At 37.1% G+C, this 24,400-nt stretch overlaps 1 protein-coding gene across 2 annotated transcripts in view; it reads left to right on the top strand.

Annotated features, from left to right (window-relative positions):
• The first annotated feature begins 5,580 nt into the window (after positions 1-5,580).
• Positions 5,581-24,400, top strand: part of pid1 (phosphotyrosine interaction domain containing 1) — a 35,460-nt gene continuing 16,640 nt past the window's right edge. Inside the window, exon 1 of one of the 2 annotated variants that reach the window (XM_048167792.1) lies at positions 5,581-5,865. In XM_048167792.1, the coding sequence (XP_048023749.1) occupies positions 5,836-5,865 (30 nt within the window). In that variant the 5' untranslated portion in view covers positions 5,581-5,835. The remainder of the gene's footprint in view (positions 5,866-24,400) is intronic. The other variant, XM_048167791.1, reaches the window with a different exon arrangement.

Below are 24,400 nucleotides of genomic sequence, written 5' to 3'. Positions count from 1 at the left end.
GTGCATCATGATGACGCTCTGGCCACTCAGAAGTCACCCAACTGCAAGGAAGAAAAAACACACTTTTGATGGCTTTGACCGCAGAGAAAGACTAAGGCCCCCTTTGACCCCCTCAAGTGTTTATTTGACCTCTGTGTTTGCTCTTTTCTGTGGATGTCTATTATAAGCAGTTTCTGGTTCAGAACAGAGATCAGTGCCTTTGTTCAGCTACATACAGTGCTGAAAGAAAGTCATCATATACCCTGGAAAATAAAATAAATATATAAATAAATTGATTAATTTGAACTTTTTTGAGCTGTATGTACACATTATAACCCTCATCATCAAAGTGAAAATAACATTTTAAAATATTCTGTGAAAAATTAGTTGGTGAAATACCTGGTTTGGTAAAGTGATCAGTTCCTTAGGCCACACGTACATAGGTATTTTTATAAACAGAGTTTTTCCTCCTTAAAAAAAAAAGAAATAAAATCTTGTCCACACAAGCAAAAACACACTGTCAAGAGCATGCCAAATGAACAGGTGGCAATATAACCCTAACCGTAAAGCCATGTTGGCCAATCAGAAGCCTGAAAAAAGGTTATTAGCAGCAATTTTTTGGTGACTCTCCTCATACAAACAAATTAGATAGTGGCGCACAATCTGACGTCAAACAAAGGAGATAACAGCACGCACTCCGACGTCACAAGCCAAAATCTCCTGTTTCACCGGCAACACGACAACACCGCAACCAGAGTTTCTGAAAATCTTCACCCTGGTAGGAGTTTTCAAAAATGTTCAGTTTCAGTGACCTAATACTGCGTTTGCGTGTGGATGAACGGCCACACCACATAGAAAAAGCTGCAGTTTTCAAAAAAAAAAAACATGTTTATGTGGACAGGGCCTTAAAGTATACCATTATAAACTTGCTCAGGTGCAACCAATCAACTTTCAGGTCAAACACCAGGTTAATTGCACCATGGGGTAAAATGCCCCCATTCTGAGAAAGCAATTTTCTTTATACATTTACAGCAAAATCAGAGTACAAGCAATTTTAGCTTAAAATTAAAAAGACAAGCAAAAAATAACAGTAGATAAATATGAATATTTATTAATGAACCATGCTGAAAATCAGCCTATTATTTGAAAAATATTGTTAGCTGATGCTAACTGGCTAGTTAAAGGTGCAGTATGTAAGAATTATGTCCGCTAGAGGTCGCTTCAAAACAAAAGCGTAGCTTGATGATGCCAAGTTTGAGAGCGGAATCTTAGGATATGTGGTCTTCACCTCAACGGCCGGTGGAAAAGAATCGGGATAGGACTCGGGAAGAAATCATGTTCATGGATGCGATTATTAACATTACTGTAGTATGAAGCAGAGCAGGAGCGAGTGTTGTGGAGTTGAACGAGGCCGCTGGAGCGATTGCGCAACACACGCCGCGAGCAGCGGGACTTTTATTATGACACAGTCGCCGGCGCTGCTTCTGCTTTTCCGGTCATGAGTATGAGATAACGCAGCTCTGTTTATCATATTAAATACATTTGAGTCTGTTGAAAATGTTATAAAGTTACTCTGTGCGCTCACTCGGCGGCTGCTGTGAGACACTGTTACACACTTCAGTAAGATAGATCGATTTTACAATATCATATTAAATGCTGGATGGCTTGAGTTGATAAATGACATGCTATTAATTTTAAAATATTCTATGATGGAGAAAATGCTGCATTACTGTTACTAAAAATAAAGCTGCATCTGATTATGCTATGTTAGCTACTTGACAAAATAGTGTTTTTCTCTGAGGCATGGTAAAGCATGGTACTCACAAAAAATCAAGAAAATTAGATTCAAACAATAAGACTAAACTTGTTGAGCTATATAACAACAATTAGTTTTCTGTCTATAAATATATCAAAACAGTTGTTCCCTTGTCTATTAAAACGTGCATCAAAAGTGGTGTTTCCATGGTTTCTACAAAATAAAACCGGAAACCAAGGGTTAACACGGGTATGACGCAATTGACAGACGACTCCTCACACGTCCCAGAGCCTTTATTAAAATTGCAATTTTCTCACGATTTACAAATAGTTGATAACTATTTGATAACAAAATATATAACACTGGCCTAGTGGTTTTTGGATATTTTACTGCAAAAATATTACATATTACACCTTTAACTGATGCTAACTTAAGGTAACTTTTAAATATAAAGTCCAAATATTTTTATTAAACCACCTAGTTAGATTACATTTGATGGAAGGATGTAAGGTTCAGAACATGGTAACATACAGTAATTATGATAGTGGAAAGTGATGCCCCCCTTTAGCCCACAGACTAGGAAAAAAAAAAAATACAAACAATTATGTCATTCTGAAAATATAATTATATTTTCTTTAAATAACATGTATTCCTTCACTACAGGCCTTACTGTTCTCATATCATATGTAACTATGATGTTCTGCAAAATAACAAGCTTTAAAACACTTGTTCTTACTGCTGAAAATTAGATCATTTACCATAAAATCTGTTTTCTCTGTTGTATTTCACCAGTGTAAGCTTCACAGTTAATACTTCTACATCTCTCTTGTCAACTTAGTCCGTAGCAACAACAAAAATGTATCTTCACTTTATCTAGTGGTTATTTTGGGAAAAACAGTAGGGGGGTGTTTTACCCCAAGGGGACATTTTCCCATATCCTTCTGTTCAGAGCATCATTAAGAAGTGGAAAGTGTATGGCACTGCCAACACATTGCCTGGATGACCGAGCCAGGAGGACACTGATCAGAGAAGCTTCCAGGAGGCTAAAGACAGCTTTGAAGGACTACCATTGCTTTATGCTGGGACTGATCGGTCTGCGCATGTGACATCAATCTCACAAGCTTTACACAAAGCTGGCCTGTATGGCAGGGTGGCAAGAAAGAAGCCTTTGTGCCACACTGTCTAGTAAAAACACACCTGGAAGATGCCATCTGGCAAAAGGTGTTATGGTCTGATGAGACCAAAATTGACCTTTTTGGACTGAACTCCAAGCGCAGTGTTTGGTGAAAAGCAAACACAGCACACCACCCAGAACACATCATACCTACTGTGAAGCATGGTGGTGGCAGCATTATGTTGTAGGGGTGTTACTTCAGCAGGGATTGGGCGATTGGTCAGGACTGAAGGGAAAATGGATGCTGCCAATTTCATCCAAATTCTTGAGGAACGTTTGCGTCCCTCTGCTATAGAAAGCTGATGATGGGCAGGTCATTCACCATGCCAAAAGAACAACGCAATGGCTTAAGGATGAAGGTGAATGCTTATAAAGTTAACAGAAAAATACACATATACAATAAGTGTAAAAAAAAAAAAAAAAAGTTTTACCACTAAAATATTAAAAGTGCTTTTGAAAAGAAAAAAAAAGCATTGATGTATGGGTAAAATACATAAATTATGTATGGGTAAAAATATGTGTATGAATGAGAGATTTGTACAGGTGCATCAAATCCGCACCCTGAATGTGTGGGCTATGGGTGTAAAGCAGATATGGTGGTTTAACTGCTTTGTAAATCCTGGAAAATCCCAATTTAACACACCGTTTATAGACAGGTAGTAGGGTCAATCTCTGACCTGTGACATCATGAGGGTTTCAGAAGGTCTGGTTTTACCACACCGCTTCTCTTTGAGTCACTGAATCACACCCCTTCATTCAGTGGACATCTGCTTTGAAAGCTTATGCCTGGTTATAAATTTCAGTCTTTCCAAATCATAATTAAACTTTTCATGTAGGGGAGACTGGGGCTAGTTGTCGTAAGGTCATAAATGCCTGATTTCTCTCTCTATATATATTTGCATCTTTTCCTAACAAAAAATGTAATATAATTTTGCTATAGCTGTTGAAAAAACAAGTGAACACTGTGATCCATGAAGACAAGGATTTTTTTTTTTTTTTTGGTCATTCTTCATAAATGTTAGTTTGGGGCAAAAATTTTTATATGTTGAAATGTTACAACATATTTTGGCCTTTTCCATTGTTGTTGTTTCATAAATTGAATTTCATAATTGTCTGAATCTTTTCAAGTTTTGTTGAAAACTGTTGAATGGCCTACATACGGAAGAGGATTAGGGCCAAGCAATAATAAAAAAATAAAACCATCTTGAGATTAAAGTTGTTAAATTTCAAGAAAAACTCGTTAAATTTCGAGAAAAAAGTCGAAATAAAATGTTGAAAATAAACTCATTAAATTTCGAGAAAAAAGTCGAGATAAAATGTTGAGAATAAACTCGTTAAATTACGAGAAAAAACTCGGTAAATTTTGAGAAAAAAGTCAAGATAAAATGTTGAGAATAAACTCGTTAAATTACGAGAAAAAAGTCGTTAGATTACGAGAACAAATTCGTAATTTAACAAGTTTATTCTCAAAATTTTATCTCGACTTTTTTCTCGAAATTTAACGACATTTTTCTCATAATTTAACGAATTTGTTCTCGTAATTTAACTACTTTTTTTCTCGTAATTTAATGACTTTATTCTCAACATTTTATCTCGACTTTTTTCTTGAAATTTAACAACATTTTTCTCATAATTTAACGAATTTGTTCTCGTAATTTAACTACTTTTTTCTCGTAATTTAATGACTTTATTCTCAATGTTTTATCTAGACTTTTTTCTCGAAATTTAACACATTTTTTTCTCGTAATTTAACGAGTTTATTCTCAACATTTTATCTCAACCTTTTTCTCGAAATTTAACGAGTTTTTTCTCGTAATTTAACGAGTTTATTCTCAACATTTTATCTCAACCTTTTTCTCGAAATTTAACGAGTTTTTTCTCGTAATTTAACGAGTTTATTCTCAACATTTTATTTTGACTTTTTTCTCGAAATTTAACGAGTTTTTTCTCGAAATTTAACAACTTTAATCTCGAGATGGTTTAATTTTTTTATTATTGCTTGGCCCTAATCCTCTTCCGTACCTACATGTTATATGCTGTAGGAGATGCCAACTTTACAAATAAAATTAATAAATATACATATATTTTTACATTTTTTATATCGCAAAGATATTCCTCTTAAATCATCTTTCAAGGCCTTTGCTATACCTCCTCTACCATCAACAAAGCAATTTTGAATTTGTGTGCAGCTGGTCAGCGACTAATGCAGGTAATATCAATTTGTATTCCACACAGTATCAAAATATGCGGGCATATTTTAATGAAATGCTAGGAACAACTTTTGTGGACTGAAAGAAATGCAGTTAAACTCGGCATTAAACAGAAATTGAGAAAGTCTTTTGTTTTCTATTGTGACGTATATCCGATTGAAATTGCTTATTGGATTAAAAAAATGCTAGGCGGGACTTGATTGGATCGTTGTGGTTGAGTGACAGGTGGTCCCGCCCTCGCGCCGGTAAACACGTCATCAGAGAAAAGAGATGTCGCTGCAAGAAGGAGGGGAAGTTATTTGAATAAACATTATGAGGCACATCATTTAAAAAATAATAACAATGATGTACATAGATAATCTTTTATATAAGTACTGCAATATTACATTAAATAAAAGAAAAAAAGAGTGTGATTTCATGGTGACTTTAACGCCCTCTGCCGTTCACAGTCTGAAAACAACAGCAGTCGAGAGAGGGGGCGGAGGACACACAGAGGGACAGAGAAAAAGGGGGAGAGAAAGAAAGAAAAGAGCCCGTGCGTGTTTTCGCAGGCGGAGTTTCGTTCTTGCGCACCGTTGGAATTCACTGTATCTGTATTTTTTTCCTCGGGATTGGTGGAGGAGACAGACGGAGCGAGAAAGCGCCGCCAGCGAGCAGATGTTATAGCTGGACTATCCTTGTTTCCAGCCTGACAATCGAGCGTATCATCTACTAAAATGTGGCAGCCTGCGTCGGAGCGATTGCAGGTAAGAGTGGACGTCTAATTACTAGAAGAAACGCTTTTGTTATCTGTCGTTCATTTTGGAGCCACAGCGTGCAGGCCAACCAGTGGGCACAAGCTTCTCATCCAGCAAACCTCATTTAGCCTCCATTTATCTGATGAAATGCTACACTGACGCTGTGTGGCTCTTCAACTTTTCCTTACGTCTGAAGCTCAGAGGGTCTGGACCGCAGCTGAGAGCCTGCTCGTAAAATAGAGCTGAAGTTTTACAGCTCTTTCTGAACCATATCATGCCGTTCCAGACCCAAGGCCATTTCATACCATTGATGAGTCTGTTTGCAGTCTCTAAAAATGGCATTGTTGTGCTGGAACTTGTTGTTCTTCTGAGATTCCTCAGGATGCGTTTACACAGGACGCGTTCTTAAGCACCGGGGGCCCCGCGATCATGGAAGACCAGGGGCCAGTTGCATAAACACAACCACTATGTTAATAATGTCTTAAGAACTACTGTAGAGTGACCAACTAGCATTTAGCCGAGGGGTGATCTGTCTTACTTTTGGGATTCAGATTAGACCAATCTCTCTTTTTGTGAAACAGGCGGAAAAAGTTCTGACCAGTCTTAAAGAAAAAAATAATTGATGACTTGCTTGTAGTACTGCTAGAAATAGTTTATGCAACTGGCCACTGGAAATATCAAGGAGTTTTAAAATTGTGATTTCCAGGCCTGGAGAAGTCCTAGAAATTATTAAAATGTGTAAAAGTCATGGAAAGTTCGGATGATTACAAATTCTCTGCTGAAAAGCCAAAGCTGGTTTGTTGGTTTTAGCTGGTTTAAGCTGGTCTCCAAGTCTGAGTGTTTCAAGCTGGTGTTCTGCTGGTCTTCATGCCTAAAGTGGCTATAACACTTATAAAACCAGCAAATCAGCTTAAAGGGTTATTTCACTTAAAAATGAAAATACTGTCATACACACCCTCATAAGACTTTCTTTCATCTTTGGAACACAAATGAAGATCTTTTTGATGAAATCTGAGAGCTTTCTGTCCCTCCATAGACCGCTATGTAAAGATCTCATCAAGAGATCTGTAAGACTAAACCATATGAATTGAGCAGTTTAGTCCAAATTTTCTGAAGAGACTCGATTGATTTATATGATGAACAGATTTAATTTAGCCTTTTATTTACATATTAACTTTGATTAAACAAAAGCTGAACCGAACCTGCTTGATGCGTGAGAACAAACCTCATGCGAAAGCTCAAACGTGCTGCGTAACACGAGAATGAACCTCATTGGTTCTCATACGCGTCCAGCAAACATGCTTGAGCTTCCGTTTACCACAACTGATGAGTTGATGAATGTTTATATGTGAATAAAAGCCTAAATTGAATCTGTTCATCATATAAAGCCATTCATGTGGATTAGTTTTACGATCTCTTTATGAACTTTTTGAAGTGTCAAAGTGGTAGTTATGTAGCTGTCTATGGAGGGACAGAAAGCTCTCAGATTTCATCAAAAATATCTTCATTTGTGTTCCAAAGATGAACGCAAAGGCTTGAGGCTTTGGAACGACATGAGGGTGAGTAATTACTGACAGCATTATCATTTTTGGGTGAACTAACCCTTTAAGTCACTGTGATTTTGCCATGTAAGACATATCCTGGATCAACATATTTTGTTGATCCTGGAACAACATTCCTGTCTGAAATTTAGTCCTAACCCTATCTCTACCCCTAAGCTTAAAGGGTTAGTTCATCCAAAAATAAAAGTTCTGTCATCATTTACTCCCCCTCATTCCAAACCCACAAGACTTTTGTTCATCTTCGGAACACAAATGGAAGATATTTTTGATGAAATATGAGAACTTTCTGTCCCTCCATTGACAGTCTACTCAACTACCACTTTGACGCTTCAAAAAGTTCATAAAGAGATCATAAAACTAGTCCACATGAATCAGGCAGTTAAGTCCAAATTTTCTGAAGAGACTCGATCACTTTATAAGATGAACAGAGTGAATTTAGGCTTTTGTTCACATATAAACATTGATTAGCACACGTAAACAGAAGCTTAACCATACTTGCTTTCACGCACAAGAACAGATCTCATTGGTTCTTGCTGAAGCTCAAATGTGCTGTGTAACACACAAGAATAAACCTCATTGGTTCTCGCACGTCAAGCAAACATGCTTAAGTTTCCGTTTTCCGTAACTTATACGTGCGTTGATGAATGTTTATATGTGAATAAAAGCTTAAATGAAATCTGTTCATCATGGTAGCTGGTTTCTAGCTGGTCATTAACTGGTCGTTAGCAGCAATAAACTAACTACCAGTTGGCCTTACCAGCTTAAAGTGTTCAAGATGGTCTTTGAAGCATGGGAGCTGGTCAGACAGCTAATGACCAGCTTGAACTAGCTAATAACCATGGACCTGAGAGAAACCTACCATTTTCCAGAACACAGCTACCGGCTTAAACTAAATTTTCTTGCATGGGCTAATCCTTATCCACTGTCTAAAACGACTTTAAAGTCCATGGGAAAAGTCAGGGAAACTGGTATAAATGGTATGGGAATCCTGGAGTATGCAGGCATGACATGGACTTTGGTTATATCGCTCAACAGAATACACACTATGGTTTTTAGTCGGCGTGTCAAGTAAACTAGTTCAAGATGCCTGCGTTCAGTATGGTTTCTGAATGGCACCTCAAACCGGGTTTATACATGCAGCACATCTGTTGACAAGCTGTGCGTCTTGTTTTTTTTGTTTTTTTGCATTGTAACCGTGGAGGTGAGTGACACTGGCATCCAATTCTTGTGCATAATATTTAACCAGATTTCTCCAAGCATTCGGATTCATCCAGTTATAAGTCCGTCAGTTACCTGTAAATCTCCTTTTAAATAAAAAAAGAATAGTTCACGTCAAGTATTTTTATCTCCTGGGGTGCTGGGCTTCACGTCTCCACTGTTTGTAATATTATCCAGATGTGGAGCGGGACAGACTATGCCAGAAGAACTTGCACAATCATTCCTCACAGAGTTTGGCATGGCGACACTGATTAAATAGCGTAGTAAACTCTTTTGAAAGCTGCTTCAACTGATTTGATCTACAAAATTTGCTGTTATGCGTAGCAAAGTGCTTGTATTGAACCGCTATAAGCAATTTTAAACCATGTAACGACAGCAAGATTTTATTAATCTACCACAGATCTCTGCAAAGTGGGTTCAAGATTAAAAGTTTTTCTTCCTCAACCAGTCACGTAGATTATAGCTGTATTTAATAAGCTTAGTCAGAATGGTTGTTCGTTATAAACAATATAGGTCATTGTGGTATTTCACTGACTTTTCTCATGATTTAAACCATCCTGTTACTTATTAGACCAAGATCCATAACCTAAATCCATTCAAGTCCCTGTTTTGAGTTAATCACCGTTAAAACTTCAAACATAGTATTTCAGGAATATGCTCACTGCTGTCAGTGGACAACATTGACTTCATAAATAAATCTGTGTTGAATGCATTTCTAATGCTTTCTTACTGTACAGTTGAAAGGGTCACACTGTGTGTGAAATGAAATAATAATGAAAGGGGTCATGACATGGATTTTTTTTATTACTATTTAAATATGTTCCTTGAGGTTCACTTACAATGTTAATAAAGTTTTTTTTTTTTGCACAAAAACAAACAAACAAAACAACTGGAAAAACGATTATATTCAAGCCTCATTCTGACCCTCTGTCTGAAATGATCTGTTTTTAAGGGGCGGCTCCTTTAAGGCTTGTCATTAAATGACCACTGTTATGATTGGCTAAAGTCATTGCATAGGAAACAGTATCAACAGCCAGTCGCTTTTGCACGCGAGTAAGTGTTTTGAACGTATGAACTTTATCCACATAAAACCGTCATTTACAGACAAAGCGCTATGAAATCATTTACTTATGGTTTGTAATGCAGCTGCTGTCAGATCCAGTACAGTGAGCTGCTTCATCTTTCAACAAAAGTTTCCTTGTGAACTCTCCATTACACTGTGAAGGCTCTTTTACTCTTCCATTTGGTCTGTTGTCGGCACATGTTAGTCGTCACAAAGAGTGAGAACCAACAACCAACAAGCTACATTGAGTTAATTTGTAGCATAAACACAAATTTTGAAGTTGATTACTCAAAAAAAATAAGACACTCCAACTACTAGAGTTGTAGCCCTGGAAACAATCTTATTTCAGTTCAAATCAACAGCTATAATAGTACATGCTAATATAACTTATTTAACATGTATATTTAATGAACAAGTAAGATATTATTTGTCACTGGCATTAGCTTATAGAGTCAATGTAGTGTTTACCTTCATGTATCGACTCTTCAGCACAATGGTAACCACAAAAACATTACAGAAACTCTTTTAAATGTCAAACATAACAGCATTAAACACTAACAGGTCTTTCCCTTCACTAAAAACAAATAAATTAACAGTTAATTTCAACATTTATTCTCCTTATGTATTCCTAATGCAAAGCATGCTGGGAACTAGAAGTCCACTGCCCAATTTCCAAAGTTGTCAAAAACAATTTAAGTTACTACAACCTAATGTTTTAAAAAAGCCAATGGAGAAATTTGAGTTTAAATTACAGATGATATTAAGTTGATGTAATGATCAACATTATTATGTCAACAGAACTCTATGCATTTATTTAAGTTGTGATAACAGGTCCCCTGAATTACTTTTTAGAGTGTAAATCTCCAACCTCTGGGGAATCACCCGTTTTAAAAAACGCAGAACAGAGAAGAGTCTGCTGGCAAAACGAGAATGCAACAAAGCTCGACCATCTAAACTGGTTATATATCTAATATATCACTAACAGAGGCAAAAATTTATAGAACTAATGGCAATTTATAAATGAGTTACTACCATGGTCAATTTGGCCTTTAAAAAAAAAAAAAAAAAAAAACGCAACGTTTGACCATATCAGACTGACATTCTTCATAACAACTTTTCTAATGCCATTCATTTAAAAAACAACAGCATAAAAAAAATTACGTGCTCAGATTACATCATTTTTGAATTTGTTTACAAGTGCCGCGAAACTCATTCATCCGCACAGTCACGAAGAGCCGAAGTTCAACCAAAACGATGTTCTTCTGCAAAATGCGTGCAGTTTTGTTTTATAACTGCTGGAGGGCCAAAAGTTACACAGTGTACATTTAAAGACAGCTAATAGTTGTGGATCTGGTGTGAACTCTTTTATAATCTCATAAAAAAACTGGCTTCAGTAGGATTCAGTGTATTCCATGGGATGTCTTAAGAGAGCATTACATTATGGAGGTCTGAATCTGATGGGATTATACCATCAAACACTGTAATCAGATCTCATGATGTAACAATAGAATCTCATAATAGCCAAAGTATATCTTGGCCATGAAGAATATATTAGCATTAAGAGTTTTGTCATCTTACAGCACCCCACCCAGCGTAAACCCCACTCTTTTGGATCTCAATAAGAACCAGCCTCAAGATCCATTAGTTTTTTAGTAGACCCTTGTGGTTCAGTGACTTTGTGCAGACCAGCTCATACTGCTGTTTTCACACTTTGTTCATTTTGAAGTAGGACAGAGCATGTTCTTACTTGGATCTGACTGAGAAATAATGTAGTGTGGTTTAGTATTCTGATAACTGTGAAACTTGTCGTGTTTATTAAAGGATTATTCCAGGTTTGTTGATGTTGATTATTACATAAAATAATTTTTCTTTACAATAAAGCACTCACAATTGTGAATGGTGGATTTTAAAGGTACCCTAGAACGCTTTTTCACAAGATGTAATAGAAGTCTAAGGTGTCCCCTGAATGTGTCTGTGAAGTTTCAGCTCAAAATACCCCATAGATTTTTTTTTTTAATTCATTTTTTAACTGCCTATTTTGGGGCATAATTAAATATGCGCCGATTCAGCGCGCGTCCCCTTTAAATGCTCGCGCTCCCCGCCCCCAAGCTCGCAACTCTATAATACATTGCATAAACAAAGTTCGCACAGCTAATATAACCCTCAAAATGGATCCTTACAATGTAAGTGTGTTCGTCATGCAGCATACCCGATTATGTAAGTATGGAATTTATTCGGATTTTTACATTTGATTCTGAATGAGTTTGATAGTGCTTCGTGGCTAAAGCTAACATTACACACTGTTGGAGAGATTTATAAAGAATGAAGTTGTGTTTATGAATTATACAGACTGCAAGTGTTTAATAATGAAAATAATGTCATGAGTCTGATCTCCGTGAAGTAAGAAACGATGGTAACTTTAACCACATTTAACAGTACATTAGCAACATGCTAACGAAACATTTAGAAAGACAATTTACAAATATCACTAAAAATATAAAGATATCATGGATCATGTCAGTTATTATTGCTCCATCTGCCATTTTTCGCTATTGTCCTTGCTTGCTTACCTAGTCTGATGATTCAGCTGTGCACAGATCCAGACGTTAATACTGGCTGCCCTTGTGTAATGCCTTGAACATGATCTGGCATATGCAAATATTGGGGGCGTACATATTAATGATCCCGACTGTTACGTAACAGTCGGTGTTATGTTGAGATTCGCCTGTTCTTTGAAGGTCTTTTATACAAATGAGATTTACATAAGGAGGAAACAATGGGGTTTGAGACTGTATGTCTTTTCCATGTACTGAACTCTTGTTATTCAACTATGCCAAGGTAAATTCAGTTTTCAATTCTATGGCAACTTTAAAGCATAAATGTGAAACTTTATAACTTAATGAATGCACTTCCATGCATGATTATGCACATATATCATTCTTCTGTTAACATTTGTATGTTATTTGTGCTGTAAAGTTCTTGCCATTGTAATGATTGTTTTAGGTGTTAAATTGTCATGGCAAGTTGGCAACAGCATTGTAAAATGATAACATAACATAACATATAAAATGGTTAAGTAAAAAATTCCCACACTATTCTCAAGTTATATTGTTTATGTCTTGTGGCTGTATAATGTTTGCTGATTGACCCCATTCACTTCCATTGTAAGTACATCACTGTATTCTTACCTTTTTTGCTTTTTTTTGAAAGGAAAGGAGCAATGAGTCAATTCATTTTTGTGGTAAATCAATATTCACCTAGTGGATTTATCTTAAATTGTTTTGAATCCGGAATATTCTGGGTTCAATACAAGTTAAACTCAATCAACTTGGGGGCTTTCAGTCAAACTGGAAATTTTCTCTCTCTGCTCTGCTGTGTATTTATATGTGTGTGAGTGAACAAGAGGTTTTAAGACAAACACACACTTCAGATCACTCCTACATTGCTATCTAAAATAATACAGAACGTTCTGACCGGTGTAATCTTGGTGTTGCACAAACACACATTCTCAGCACCACAGATCAGGGCACAGGCGGCGATTTATGTTTCTGCCAGTGGGTGCCCACCCTACAATGCAAAAAATAAAAAATAACAATTTGCAAATGTTAACTGGCTCATTACGCAATACTAAATTATTCTTGGTGTTAGTTTTTCAAGAGTACAGTCTTTGCGCTTGATGAAGAATTCAAGTCATTTGTGTCTCACGAAGAGAAACGCACGGACTGCAAATGCTTTACCACTGGTGTCAAGTCGTCCGACCATCATAAAGACTGACGTCAACACACAGAAAAAATGTGTTAGGTACACCTTGCAGATGCAGACTGGGTAAATGTGTTTTTGTATTTTTCTTATAATAGAGTTAACATTAGCCGGTCACATATCATGTTGTTTATTTATTACTTATTAGAGCCATTGAAACCGGAGATTCACTTCGGAGTCCATTCAGCATGCTTCTGTTTTTTCAAATAAAACCAAATAATCCACACATAAGATGAAATCAACAGATGCACAAGTATATTAGATGAAGCTTTTGTACATTATATAGGCTATAGATGTTCATTCTAACTGTACATAGATATTTTCACGAAGAAAATAAACAAATATACTGCTTATTTTTTCCAACTTTGAAGCATACTGCCATATAAAACGCCATGTGTTCACAATATGAGCTACTGATTATGAAAACTGCACAAACATCCGTACAGTCTTTTTATTTCATGCTGAAAACATCACGGAATCGCGGAAGTATGAAATGAACGAAGGTCAATATCATAAATAACAAGTCTGATTCGATTCTTGCATTTTTCGAGATTACTTCATCATCGACTCTAAAGATCAAGGTATTTGTGTGTATCATGACCCGCATGGACACGATGTGAGATCCACCAATCAGAGAGGTTCTCGAATCTCAGTCGATTTTTTTGATTGGTAAAAGATAATGGAGAATTTCTTGTATTTTTCTGTGGGTGCTTGGCCCATGGGATCAGATATGGATTAGGGTATCGCTTCCCCGGAGTGGAGGGTTTCACTGAGATTTGAGCACAGTACTTTCCCAACAGTGATCCCAAAGACGACCCAGACATGGTACAGTTTTACCAATGCCACCCTAGTGCTGGGCAATGGCCTGATGTTGATATTAACAAATGGATTTCATTGATTTTTTTTTTTTTTCAGACAATGCAAATAAATAAGATCCAATTCTCAAGCCCTCAGCACACACAAACACTCGTCTACACCGATTCCTTCCCAACGCACTTTTCTCAGAATGCAATGAAGCACTCTCAGTGTCCGTTGCATGGTAACCATGACTACCAGCAGGCTCTCTCTTTGTGGCGTTTCCATGGTAACGGGCATCGCTGTGTTGATGGCGATGCTCAGTCTCATTCTCTTCACTCCCTTTCTGTGATCTGGAACCGTTCTGGTGTATTCTGTGTTTATGGTCCTGAAACTTAAATTGGGCTCCAGATCTGTCCTTTATAATCCGATGATCATTTTGCAGTCATAACAACTGCAAGATGACCCCACTTCTAAAAAAAAAAAATAAAAAATAAAAAAAAATACAAATTTACTCGCCCTCATGTCGTTCCAAACCCACATGACTTTATTTTGTCTGCAGAACACAAAAAGAGAAAATCTGAAGGCTGTTTTTTCATGCAACTCAAGCTTTCAAGCTTCAAAAAGGTTGCAGAAGCACAATTTAAGTGATTGGTTTGAGTTGTGCTATATTCAGAGTTTTTATTTTAAATCATATGATTAGTTTGAATGAGCAACAGACTTAAAGAGATAGTTGACCCAAAAATGAAAATACTGTCATCATTTACTTACCCTTAAGTTGTTCCAAACCTGTATGAATTTCTTTCTTCTGATGAACACAAAAGAAGATAATGTTTTTCCAAAAGATATTGACTTTCCATTTACTATGGATGTCAGTGGGGCCCTGGGCCTGTTTGGCTACCCGTATACTTCAAAATATCTTCTTTTATGTAGAATATATTTCTGTTATTGAGTAAATGATAACCGAATTTTCATTTTTGGGTCAACTATCCCTTTAAATTTAAGCTGTTCAGTTATAAACCTCTGCTGCAGTGAGATGTTAACCTGTGAGACTGGCTCATTTCAGTGAGTCAGTGAGCTGAACACAACATGCGGGTGAGTAAACGTTGACAGAATTTCCATTTGTTGTTGGGGAACTTTTGTTTTAGATTTTGCTAGTGATCAATATGGCTGCCTAAGCCAGAATTATAATCATGTTGCAATGCCCAAAACAGCAGAAATTATGCCCAAATTATGTCAACATTGATATATTTTTTGTTACAACAGATGCCAGAAGTTCTTCTTTCCCTTCCATATCTACTTAGTCATCATTATTTTCTGTTAACACTTCCATTTCATTTCCCTCTTAATCAAAGCGTGATGCACTTCTGTCTTTGTTAAGAGAGATCACGAGACAAATGCAGGCTGCATTTTTTTAGAAAAAAAAAAAAAAAAATGTAGAAACCAAAACAATATTACCAGATTTTCTACATTTATTGAGATTAAGTTTTAAAATTTCATGTCTTGTGACAGAAGAGTGCAACAGTTGGGTTACGGAAGTAAAAATTCCATTAATTTTCTTCATAAGGAAATTCATTTTGAATGATTACTAATAAACCGGTAAAGACAGCCCTACTGTTAGCTACAAGGTCGTTAATCGATATTTGCTTCTGTCAGCCCACATTATTTCAGCTTATTTTTAAAAATAATTGTTTAACAGTGGAATTCCTGTTGAAAAACTACATTACCCATGATGCTGTACACCAATCGACATGCTCCAAAATAGCTCTTTAGCTCCACCCACTCCCATGAAGCACTGCAAATTAACGAGTCGATCTCCCTACACTCTTAAAGTTCTGAAATATTTTTTCTGATTATGCTGTCCGCAGTGCTTCATGGGATTGTAGTTCTTCCCCTCTCTAAAACCGTTAAGTCCACAGTCTTGTACCTTTGTCTTTTTGTCAGATTTTTAAAAACCTTTTTGCTTCAAATCAAAGTTTGTAGTGTTGTGATTCACCGCTGCTTGGCTTGGTTCATGGTTTATAACTCTCTAACAACGACTATTTTAAAATCCCTATGGTAAAAATGAATGAAAAAACTTACGGCACTGAAAAAGGGGGCGGGCATCAATGCACTCTTTGGTTCACATTAGATACTCAGTGCATCACTAGACATCCAGGGCTTAGTTCTAAATCATACTGCAAAGCTAATTACAAGTACAAATAGTTACTTTTTCAGGACTTCTAATAATACTGCTACCATACATACAATTGACTGAAGTTGAGTTCAAATCTCAAATAAATATTCAATTAATTTTTAATGGGAGGAGCAGGCGAGTGCAGCCTTGCATCCTGTGTTTCTGAGTTTTGACTCATAAATAAAAAAGTAAATTTACTAAAGCATTCGGGTTTATCCAGAAAAGACGTCCCTGTTAGTTGCTAATTCCCTGTCCCATTACAAAATTGCTTGTTGAAATTTCCATCCCACCTTGTACCAGTGTTATAAGTGAACTGAAATGAACCCACCCTCAAAGTTAAAAAAAAAATGTCTTTCTGTAGTTTGTTCGCATGGAGAGGAGAGATTTGGGTTTGGCATTTGTATGAAGTATGTGTTTTGGGTGTTCTTTAAAGGATTATTTGAAAGAACTGCAGCACAATATGGCCTTATTCTGTTACAATGCAGAGTTTCCAAGAATATCATTTGGTTTCAGTGTGTATGTGTGTGTGTGTGTGTGTGTGTGTGTGTGTGTGTGTGTTTGTGTATTGAGTGAGTTTAGGATAAACCACAGATATGTCTGTTGTTGTGTAGTGTCTGGTATATTGCCCTACAGGGTTCACAGAGGGCTTATGCTGGGATATGTGTGCAATTGCACCTGAAAAATATGTGAAAATGAATGTGTTTACAGTTAACCGATGTATATTTTATTAGTGTGTGTATGTGTGTGAGAGAGAGTGGTTGATTTAACTGTCTCTTTGCGTCAGTGTTACTTGACATTGATTGGTGTTTTTAGGAAGGTGGGTGGGGCCAGCATTGCCTTTGAGGTTTTCCGCTGCCATTGGCATCTTCCCACGCCATTTTTGTTGCTTTTTTGTGTAGAGTGGCATCCACCAATGGCAGTAATGGACCTCCTACGTGTCTGTCCTGACTTGGCCCTGGCAGTTCCAACCCAACACAGACCCTCATAAAGTTATATGCACACCCCGACAGGCACCCACACTGGAACTTACGAGCTTTGTCTGGACACATTCTCATTCTTAGCAACCTACCATTGGTGTATACCATCTCTGTGTGAAAGTCGGCTTTCAAATGGGCCAATAAATCGCCTTTGGAGAGCAACTCGCATTCTTCACATCAGTTGCAAAGTTTTGTTGGGCACATTTATTTTGAGCAAAACTCCTGAGCTGTAAATGAGCTGCAGGAAAATGACAATGCTGATGGCACCACAAGAATACCAAGACCAAATAATAGTAGTAGTGCAGCTTTGCCAATCCAGTATTTTTAAAATCGACTAGTCGTGGGTTACTTAAACAAGTAGTCGACTAATCAGTCTTGTTTAGAAAGTAACCAGATCAGACAAATTAAAGGAGATCTATTATGCCTCCTTTACAAGATGTAATATAAGTCTCTGGTGTCCCCAGAATGTGTCTGTGAACTTTCAGCTCAAAATACCCAAAAGATCATTTATTATAACTTGAGAAATTTGCCCCTAATTGGGTGTGAACAAAAACACACCTGTTTTTGTGTGTGTCCCTTTAAATGCAAATGAGCTGCTGCTCCCAGCCCACTTTCCAGAAGAGGGCGGAGCTTTAACAGCTCACGCTTCGGTTGCTCAACAACAACAAAGCTGGAGAATCTCACACAGCCAAAATGAGGATTGTCAGTAACGGTGTTCAGCCTTACATTGTTCAAACTGGAGTCGACACTGATGGAGAGACTCAGGAAGAAGTTACAACTTTTAGAATGAAACTGGACGTTTCTGAACGGTTAGTGGATAAATTTATGTAGTTGCTGTGGAGTTGATTCAACTCATCGACTAGCATGTGCCGTCATGTTAATCTTTTGTGCAAATCCAGCGTTGAACTGACCCTCGTTTGTGAAGCAGTCCGGCGTAAAATGAAGGTATGGCAACAACACTCTACTATAACAACTCTCCCTCTTCTCTAAAGCAGCACAACATGGCCTCGCCCACTTTGTTGCGTGTTCTCGGGGGCGGGGTTTATGTCAATTTTAGGGTTAGTGATGTCACTAACCCATGAAGAAGTTCATTGTAGTCCATACCAGCCATTTGTTGTAGTCCTTAAACAGAGAATTCTTTAAAAGAAAATATCTCCCTTTGCATTGAACTTTGAGTGTGGTAACTTTGCAGATGTTGTTTATGCTCAAACAGCAACATTACACACTAACTAAAGTTAAAAAATAGACATCATAATCAACCATCCCTTTAACGTGAAAAACAGCTAGATTATGCTTCTAGATGAAACAGGATGCAGAGGTCTGGAGATTATTACTTTTTAAACTAATATGCCATTATTAAAATATTTTAAATATATATAGTGGATGACTAGATGACCACTGAGACTTACAGAGGGAAGTTTCAAGAACAAGATTGGACCAAACAGTTAAACAAAGTTTGAAAACATTGGCTAAATCATTGTCAGGATGGCTACAAATGACCCTGAAGATGAGTGGAGACGGCAAACTCATTGCTTTGTAGTTCAGTTGTGGAAGTCATTAAGCGAAGGCCTTTGGCAGCAGAACAGTGTTTTGAATTGTTGCAGATATTGGCAGGCATTGTGAAGACTGTTGCATTTAACTCAAAATATTCCTTTAAGGGAAAAGACTCTGTTTATGTGATTCTGACCTATATTTTTGGGTCCAAATTGCTGAGGAATGTCGCCAGAAGTCAGCTAAATCTGTGTGCGTATGAAATATGAGGCTTGTCAGATGTAATCAAGCTGATAGCCGCCAGAGATCTGCCTGAACTGTTTCCATTGTCTCGCTACCTCGCTAACTCACTCCAGCTCTCATGTTTTTCTCTTTCTGTCTCTCTGTGTGAGTGATATATGAATGACCAGAGACACTCCTGGTCTTGTTAAACCCATCATTGCAGGACAGACCCACAAACAGCCGTTTAATGTGTTAAACACTGACAAAGTTTGGTCCATCTCTCACCCACACACAACAGGCATGGGCACCCGCATTTATACATGGTTCACTACAGCCATTTATTTCAGATCTGATAAGTTAATATACCTCCCTTTATCAAACACACAAATAAACATTGCGTGAATTTGTGCATGTATGTATGTTTGATGTAGACCTCACAGACGTAGATTAGATTCCCTCTTATCTACATTTACATTCTTAACAGACACTTAGTCTCCGAATGTACTTCAACAACTATCATTATGGCTGGTAACTGCTAGTTATTTAACTTAATTGACAAATTTACCAAGATAAAGATTAACAACATTGTTTTTTTTTCACTGTAGTAGGCCTTTTTTTTTTTTTTTGTTCTATTAACATGTTTTTCTTTTTTATTAATTGTATTCAATATTTTTTTTTTAAGTAAGTTGAAATTAATGTTAATAAAAACAAACAAAAAAAAAAGTAAGTTTTACTTTTACAACAACATTTGGCCACCCTTTTTTCACACTAGAGAATTTGTTGTGGACCTTTGTCCATTTGGCACTAATACACATGTTGGCACTCATGTTGATGACGCAAATGTGCCAAATAATGGAATCAAACTTGGATTCGGACCCAGTGATAAAGCAAGTGTGAAATTCAGTGATTCCCAAACCTGATTCCCAGAGGCCCCACATAAGTACACATTTTGGATATCTCATTTATTTGACACCCATTTATTTTGCTCTTGAAGTCACCATGATGAACTGATGAGAACAGTCCATTGTGTTTTGGGAACCACTGGCTTAATTCATTGTCAGGGTGGCACTGTGCTGCAGATGAAACCCTAAAGATTGTCTGGAGACAACAAACTCGGGGCATTAGTAGTTCAGGTGTGGAAGTCATTAAGTGAAGCTCATTGGCAGCAGATTGGGCCAAGAACAGTGTTTTGAATTGAGTTGTAGCAGACATTGGCAGGCATTGTGAAGACCTCAGCAGAGAGATAATGGAAGAAACGTTTTGGAGGTTCAAAATAAGTCTAGCGAAAGCATTTTGGTATGCTGGGAGATGGAGGACGTAGATCCCAATAAGAGTAGAAGCCATTTTTAATGTGAATGAAGATTAGGCTGTGAGGGATAGAAACAGTCTGTTGACAGTATATCTTCAGATTGACAGTATGTCTTTCTAAAAAAAAAAAAAAAAATTAAAAAAAATAAACAAGAAACTCTGGAAAACATGAGAAATTTAAAGAGCACAACACAACTAACTCACATTAGAATATTAGTAGACTGTAGTTGTCTAGGGTTCGAGTTAGAAGAATAAGGCTACATTCACACGAAGCCAGAGCTTTGCCTATCCAATATTTTTTTTTCCTCGTGTCTGAAGCACCACTGAAACCGACTCAAAACGATGTAATATACACGCCAGATCAGTATGTGGTGCTGTAATTCTGCCACAGGGATATATTAAAAATGGAGAATAAGACTTTGAGAAATAAGAAACCTTGCTCGCTGTATACAAACTTTAGTAAAGCTTAGAATTTAAGCTCATAGGCTCAATAGCTTCTGCATCACGAACACAAGCTGTAGTCCGCTATTGTTGTTGCTGTTTTGTGCTGTTAGCGGTGTCTGACTAGGGTCGACACATGGGGTGACGACATCATCGTTTCACAAAATATATGGATTGGCTCTACACACGAAAATGCAAGGACGTCGTTTTCGGATTTATCCACTCTGGGACCTGATTTAAAAAAAATAACGGTCTCACCTTCTGAAAACGCCGGACCCGTCTGGACGAAACGCCCATATGATAGAAAATTTTTGCGTGTACAGCTAAACCTGTCTCCGTGTGGACGGGCCCTAAGTTGACATGTAGTTGCATAGTTACTTATAGCCAGTAGAATGTCTCTTGGGGGACCATCAAAATAAAGTGTTAGCAGATATTAAAGGTGCCCTAGAATTAAAAATTGAATTTATCTTGGCATAGTTGAATAACAAGAGTTCAGTACATGGAAATGACATACAGGGAGTCTCAAACTCCATTGTTTCCTCCTCCTCATATAAATCTCATTTGTTTAAAAGACCTCCGACGAACAGGCGAATCTCAGCATGACGCCAACTGTTACGTAACAGTCGGGATCATTAATATGTACGCCCCCAATATTTGCATATGCCAGCTCATGTTCAAGGCATTAGACAAGGGCAGCCAGTATTAACGTCTGGATCTGTGCACAGCTGAATCATCAGACTAGGTAAGCAAGCAAGAACAATAGCGAAAAATGGCAGATGGAGCAATAATAACTGACATGATCCATGATAACATGATATTTTTAGTGATATTTGTAAACTGTCTTTCTAAATGTTTCGTTAGCATGTTGCTAATGTACTGTTAAATGTGGTTAAAGTTACCGTCGTTTCTTACTGTATTCACGGAGACAAGAGAGCTGTCGCTATTTTCATTTTTAAACACTTGCAGTCTGTATAATGCATAAACACAACTTCATTCTTTATAAATCTCTCCAACAGTGTAGCATTAGCCGTTAGCCACGGAGCACAGCCTCAAATTCATTCAGAATCAAATGTAAACATCCAAATAAATACAATACTCACATAATCCGAAGCATGCATGCAGCATGCATGACGAACACTTTGTAAAGATCCATTTTGAGGGTTATATTAGCTGTGTGAACTTTGTTTATGCTGTTAAAGGCAAGCACGAGCTCTGTGGGCGGGGGAGTGCCAGATTTAAAGGGGCCGCAGCATGAATCGGCTCATATTTAATGATGCCCCAAAATAGGCAGTTAAAAAAGTTAATTAAAAAAAAATCTATTGGGTATTTTGAGCTGAAACTTTACAGACACATTCAGGGGACACCTTAGACTTATATTACATCTTGTAAAAAAAACGTTCGATGGCACCTTTTAAGTAGACATTCAACTAATAATCTAATGAGAGTTATTTGACATGTAGTTACAAAGTTACTTATAGTTAGTAGAATATCTATAATGCTGCAACGGGCAGCAACATACACTGCAGTTTATGGAGTTGTTGTGCAGTAATTGGGGGAAGAGATTTGAAGTCCTTACACTTTTGAATGCAAAATATGTTAGCAAAATATTTTAACACAAGTATAATCTGCTTTGTCTATTTGACATGCATATACGCACCAGCACTCGTTCATTTAAGTCTATGTAGCTAAACATAGACTCGTACCGAACTCAAAGACCCGCACTGAACATTTTCGGTTCAAACGTGTACCGTTACACCCTTAGTACATAATGAATTATTACTCCTCCATCATATTTAATGAATGTATATGTAATGTATGTGTGTGTATAGAAAATAATCAAATATGAGGCAGTTTACACAACACCATTTTAACTAAAAACCGGAAACTAAAAAAGTGTTTTGGCCATTCGTTTACATGACAATGCCGTTTTTGGGGGCCTGAAAACAAACTTTTGAAAATGCACATGCATATTACGTGTTCAGTCTATAGGGGTGTAGTGTTTATTAACACAGTGACCTCGCCACCTACTGGCCTGGCAGCAGAATACAGCATTTAGTCGTGTTCGCAGATTTGTGTGATCGTCTGTTCATGATAAATGTAAAGAAAAATCATTCTAGATTTGTTGTGTCGCATCTTGTTACATGCGTCATCTAGCAAATCCAAAAGAATTCAGAATTGTTGAGACAATTCTTTTTGCTTTGGTACTAAAGCTTCTTTTTAAAGGTCAGGAGATGTTTTGTCAGCGCTTGTTTTTGTTGGCCACCACAAACCGAAGTGAAACTGTGGATCAGGCCATTTAAAACTTGCTTAAGTTAACAGAAATGTGCATCCAGTGTTCAAGAAAATGGAGAAAATGTGCCTTCCTAAAATGAGGATCTAATTCTGAGAATGTCCCCCTCTTTCTCAGAAACTCTCTCTCTCTAGAGAGGAACCCTTCACTCTGTAGGAGGTAAAGTTTGGAAAACAATATCTTATTTCAGGAAGGGAAGTTTAAGGTCGACATACCAAAAAGTTTGACTTGTCAGTGTTTTAGAAGATGCATTTTATTATGACTTTGCGGAAAGAGACAGAAATGATTTGGTATTTAAGCAAGGTAATGACAATGACAGTGCATTTAAACACAAACACATGCAGTTTTTCATGGAAGACGTCCATCTCTCCAGTCTTCTGTTGAATAAGCTGTAAATAGAGTCAGGTTCCTACAGTCTCTGAAGGGTTTTTTGACTTCCTGACTGAGAATAAAAATTAAACTCAGTGAAAATATTATGAATAAAATTCCAGATTTATTTCAACACCTCACCCTCCCCTGAACAGACCTCTCTTTCTTTCTCTCTCTCTGTTTTTTTTTCTTTCTGCTTCTCTCTTTATTCTTTTATCCTCAGACCACAGGAATGTTTCTTTCTCTCTGAAAGTTGTAAAGTGCTGATTCTGGGCTCATGGTGCGTTTATACATGTGGCTTCTGTCGTTCACTTGTTTCTTCTGTCTCACCCCCTCTTCCATATTCTATATTTCTCCACTTTCTTCTTTACCTTCAGAATCTTCTATAATCTGTGACTCGGATGAGTCAGATTCAGATGAATCTGAACGCCCGTCATTCTTCAAGTTCTACACCCTGCCCCATAAATGCTTGTTTAGCTTATGTTTTAGCTAACTTTGCTGTCAGCTACCAGTAAGAGTGTAGTATTCTCCATTTAACACATTTTACCATTTTTAAATTACATGTGCTTCAAGAATAAATGACTATGTTTCCATCTACCTATGTTTATGCGAATTTTATGATAACGCATAAAAAAAATGCTGGATGGAATCCCCAAGATGCACAAAAAAAAATTCTAAAAATGCACAAGTTGTATAATTTTCTTTTTTATTCAACAAGAATAAATGTGCATAAACTCAATGAAAAAAACATTTACCAAATAAATTCCTTGTTGCACAAACAAACAAAATCGTGTGACTTTGTCTCAACAAATGATGTGATTGGTCTGCTGGTTAGTCCAGTTATCCAATCTTATTGCACAGCATCTCAAATGT

This window comes from Megalobrama amblycephala, linkage group LG19 (assembly GCF_018812025.1).
Source record: "Megalobrama amblycephala isolate DHTTF-2021 linkage group LG19, ASM1881202v1, whole genome shotgun sequence".
Lineage (NCBI taxonomy): Eukaryota > Metazoa > Chordata > Actinopteri > Cypriniformes > Xenocyprididae > Megalobrama > Megalobrama amblycephala.
This window is presented reverse-complemented; position numbering and strand designations above follow the sequence as displayed.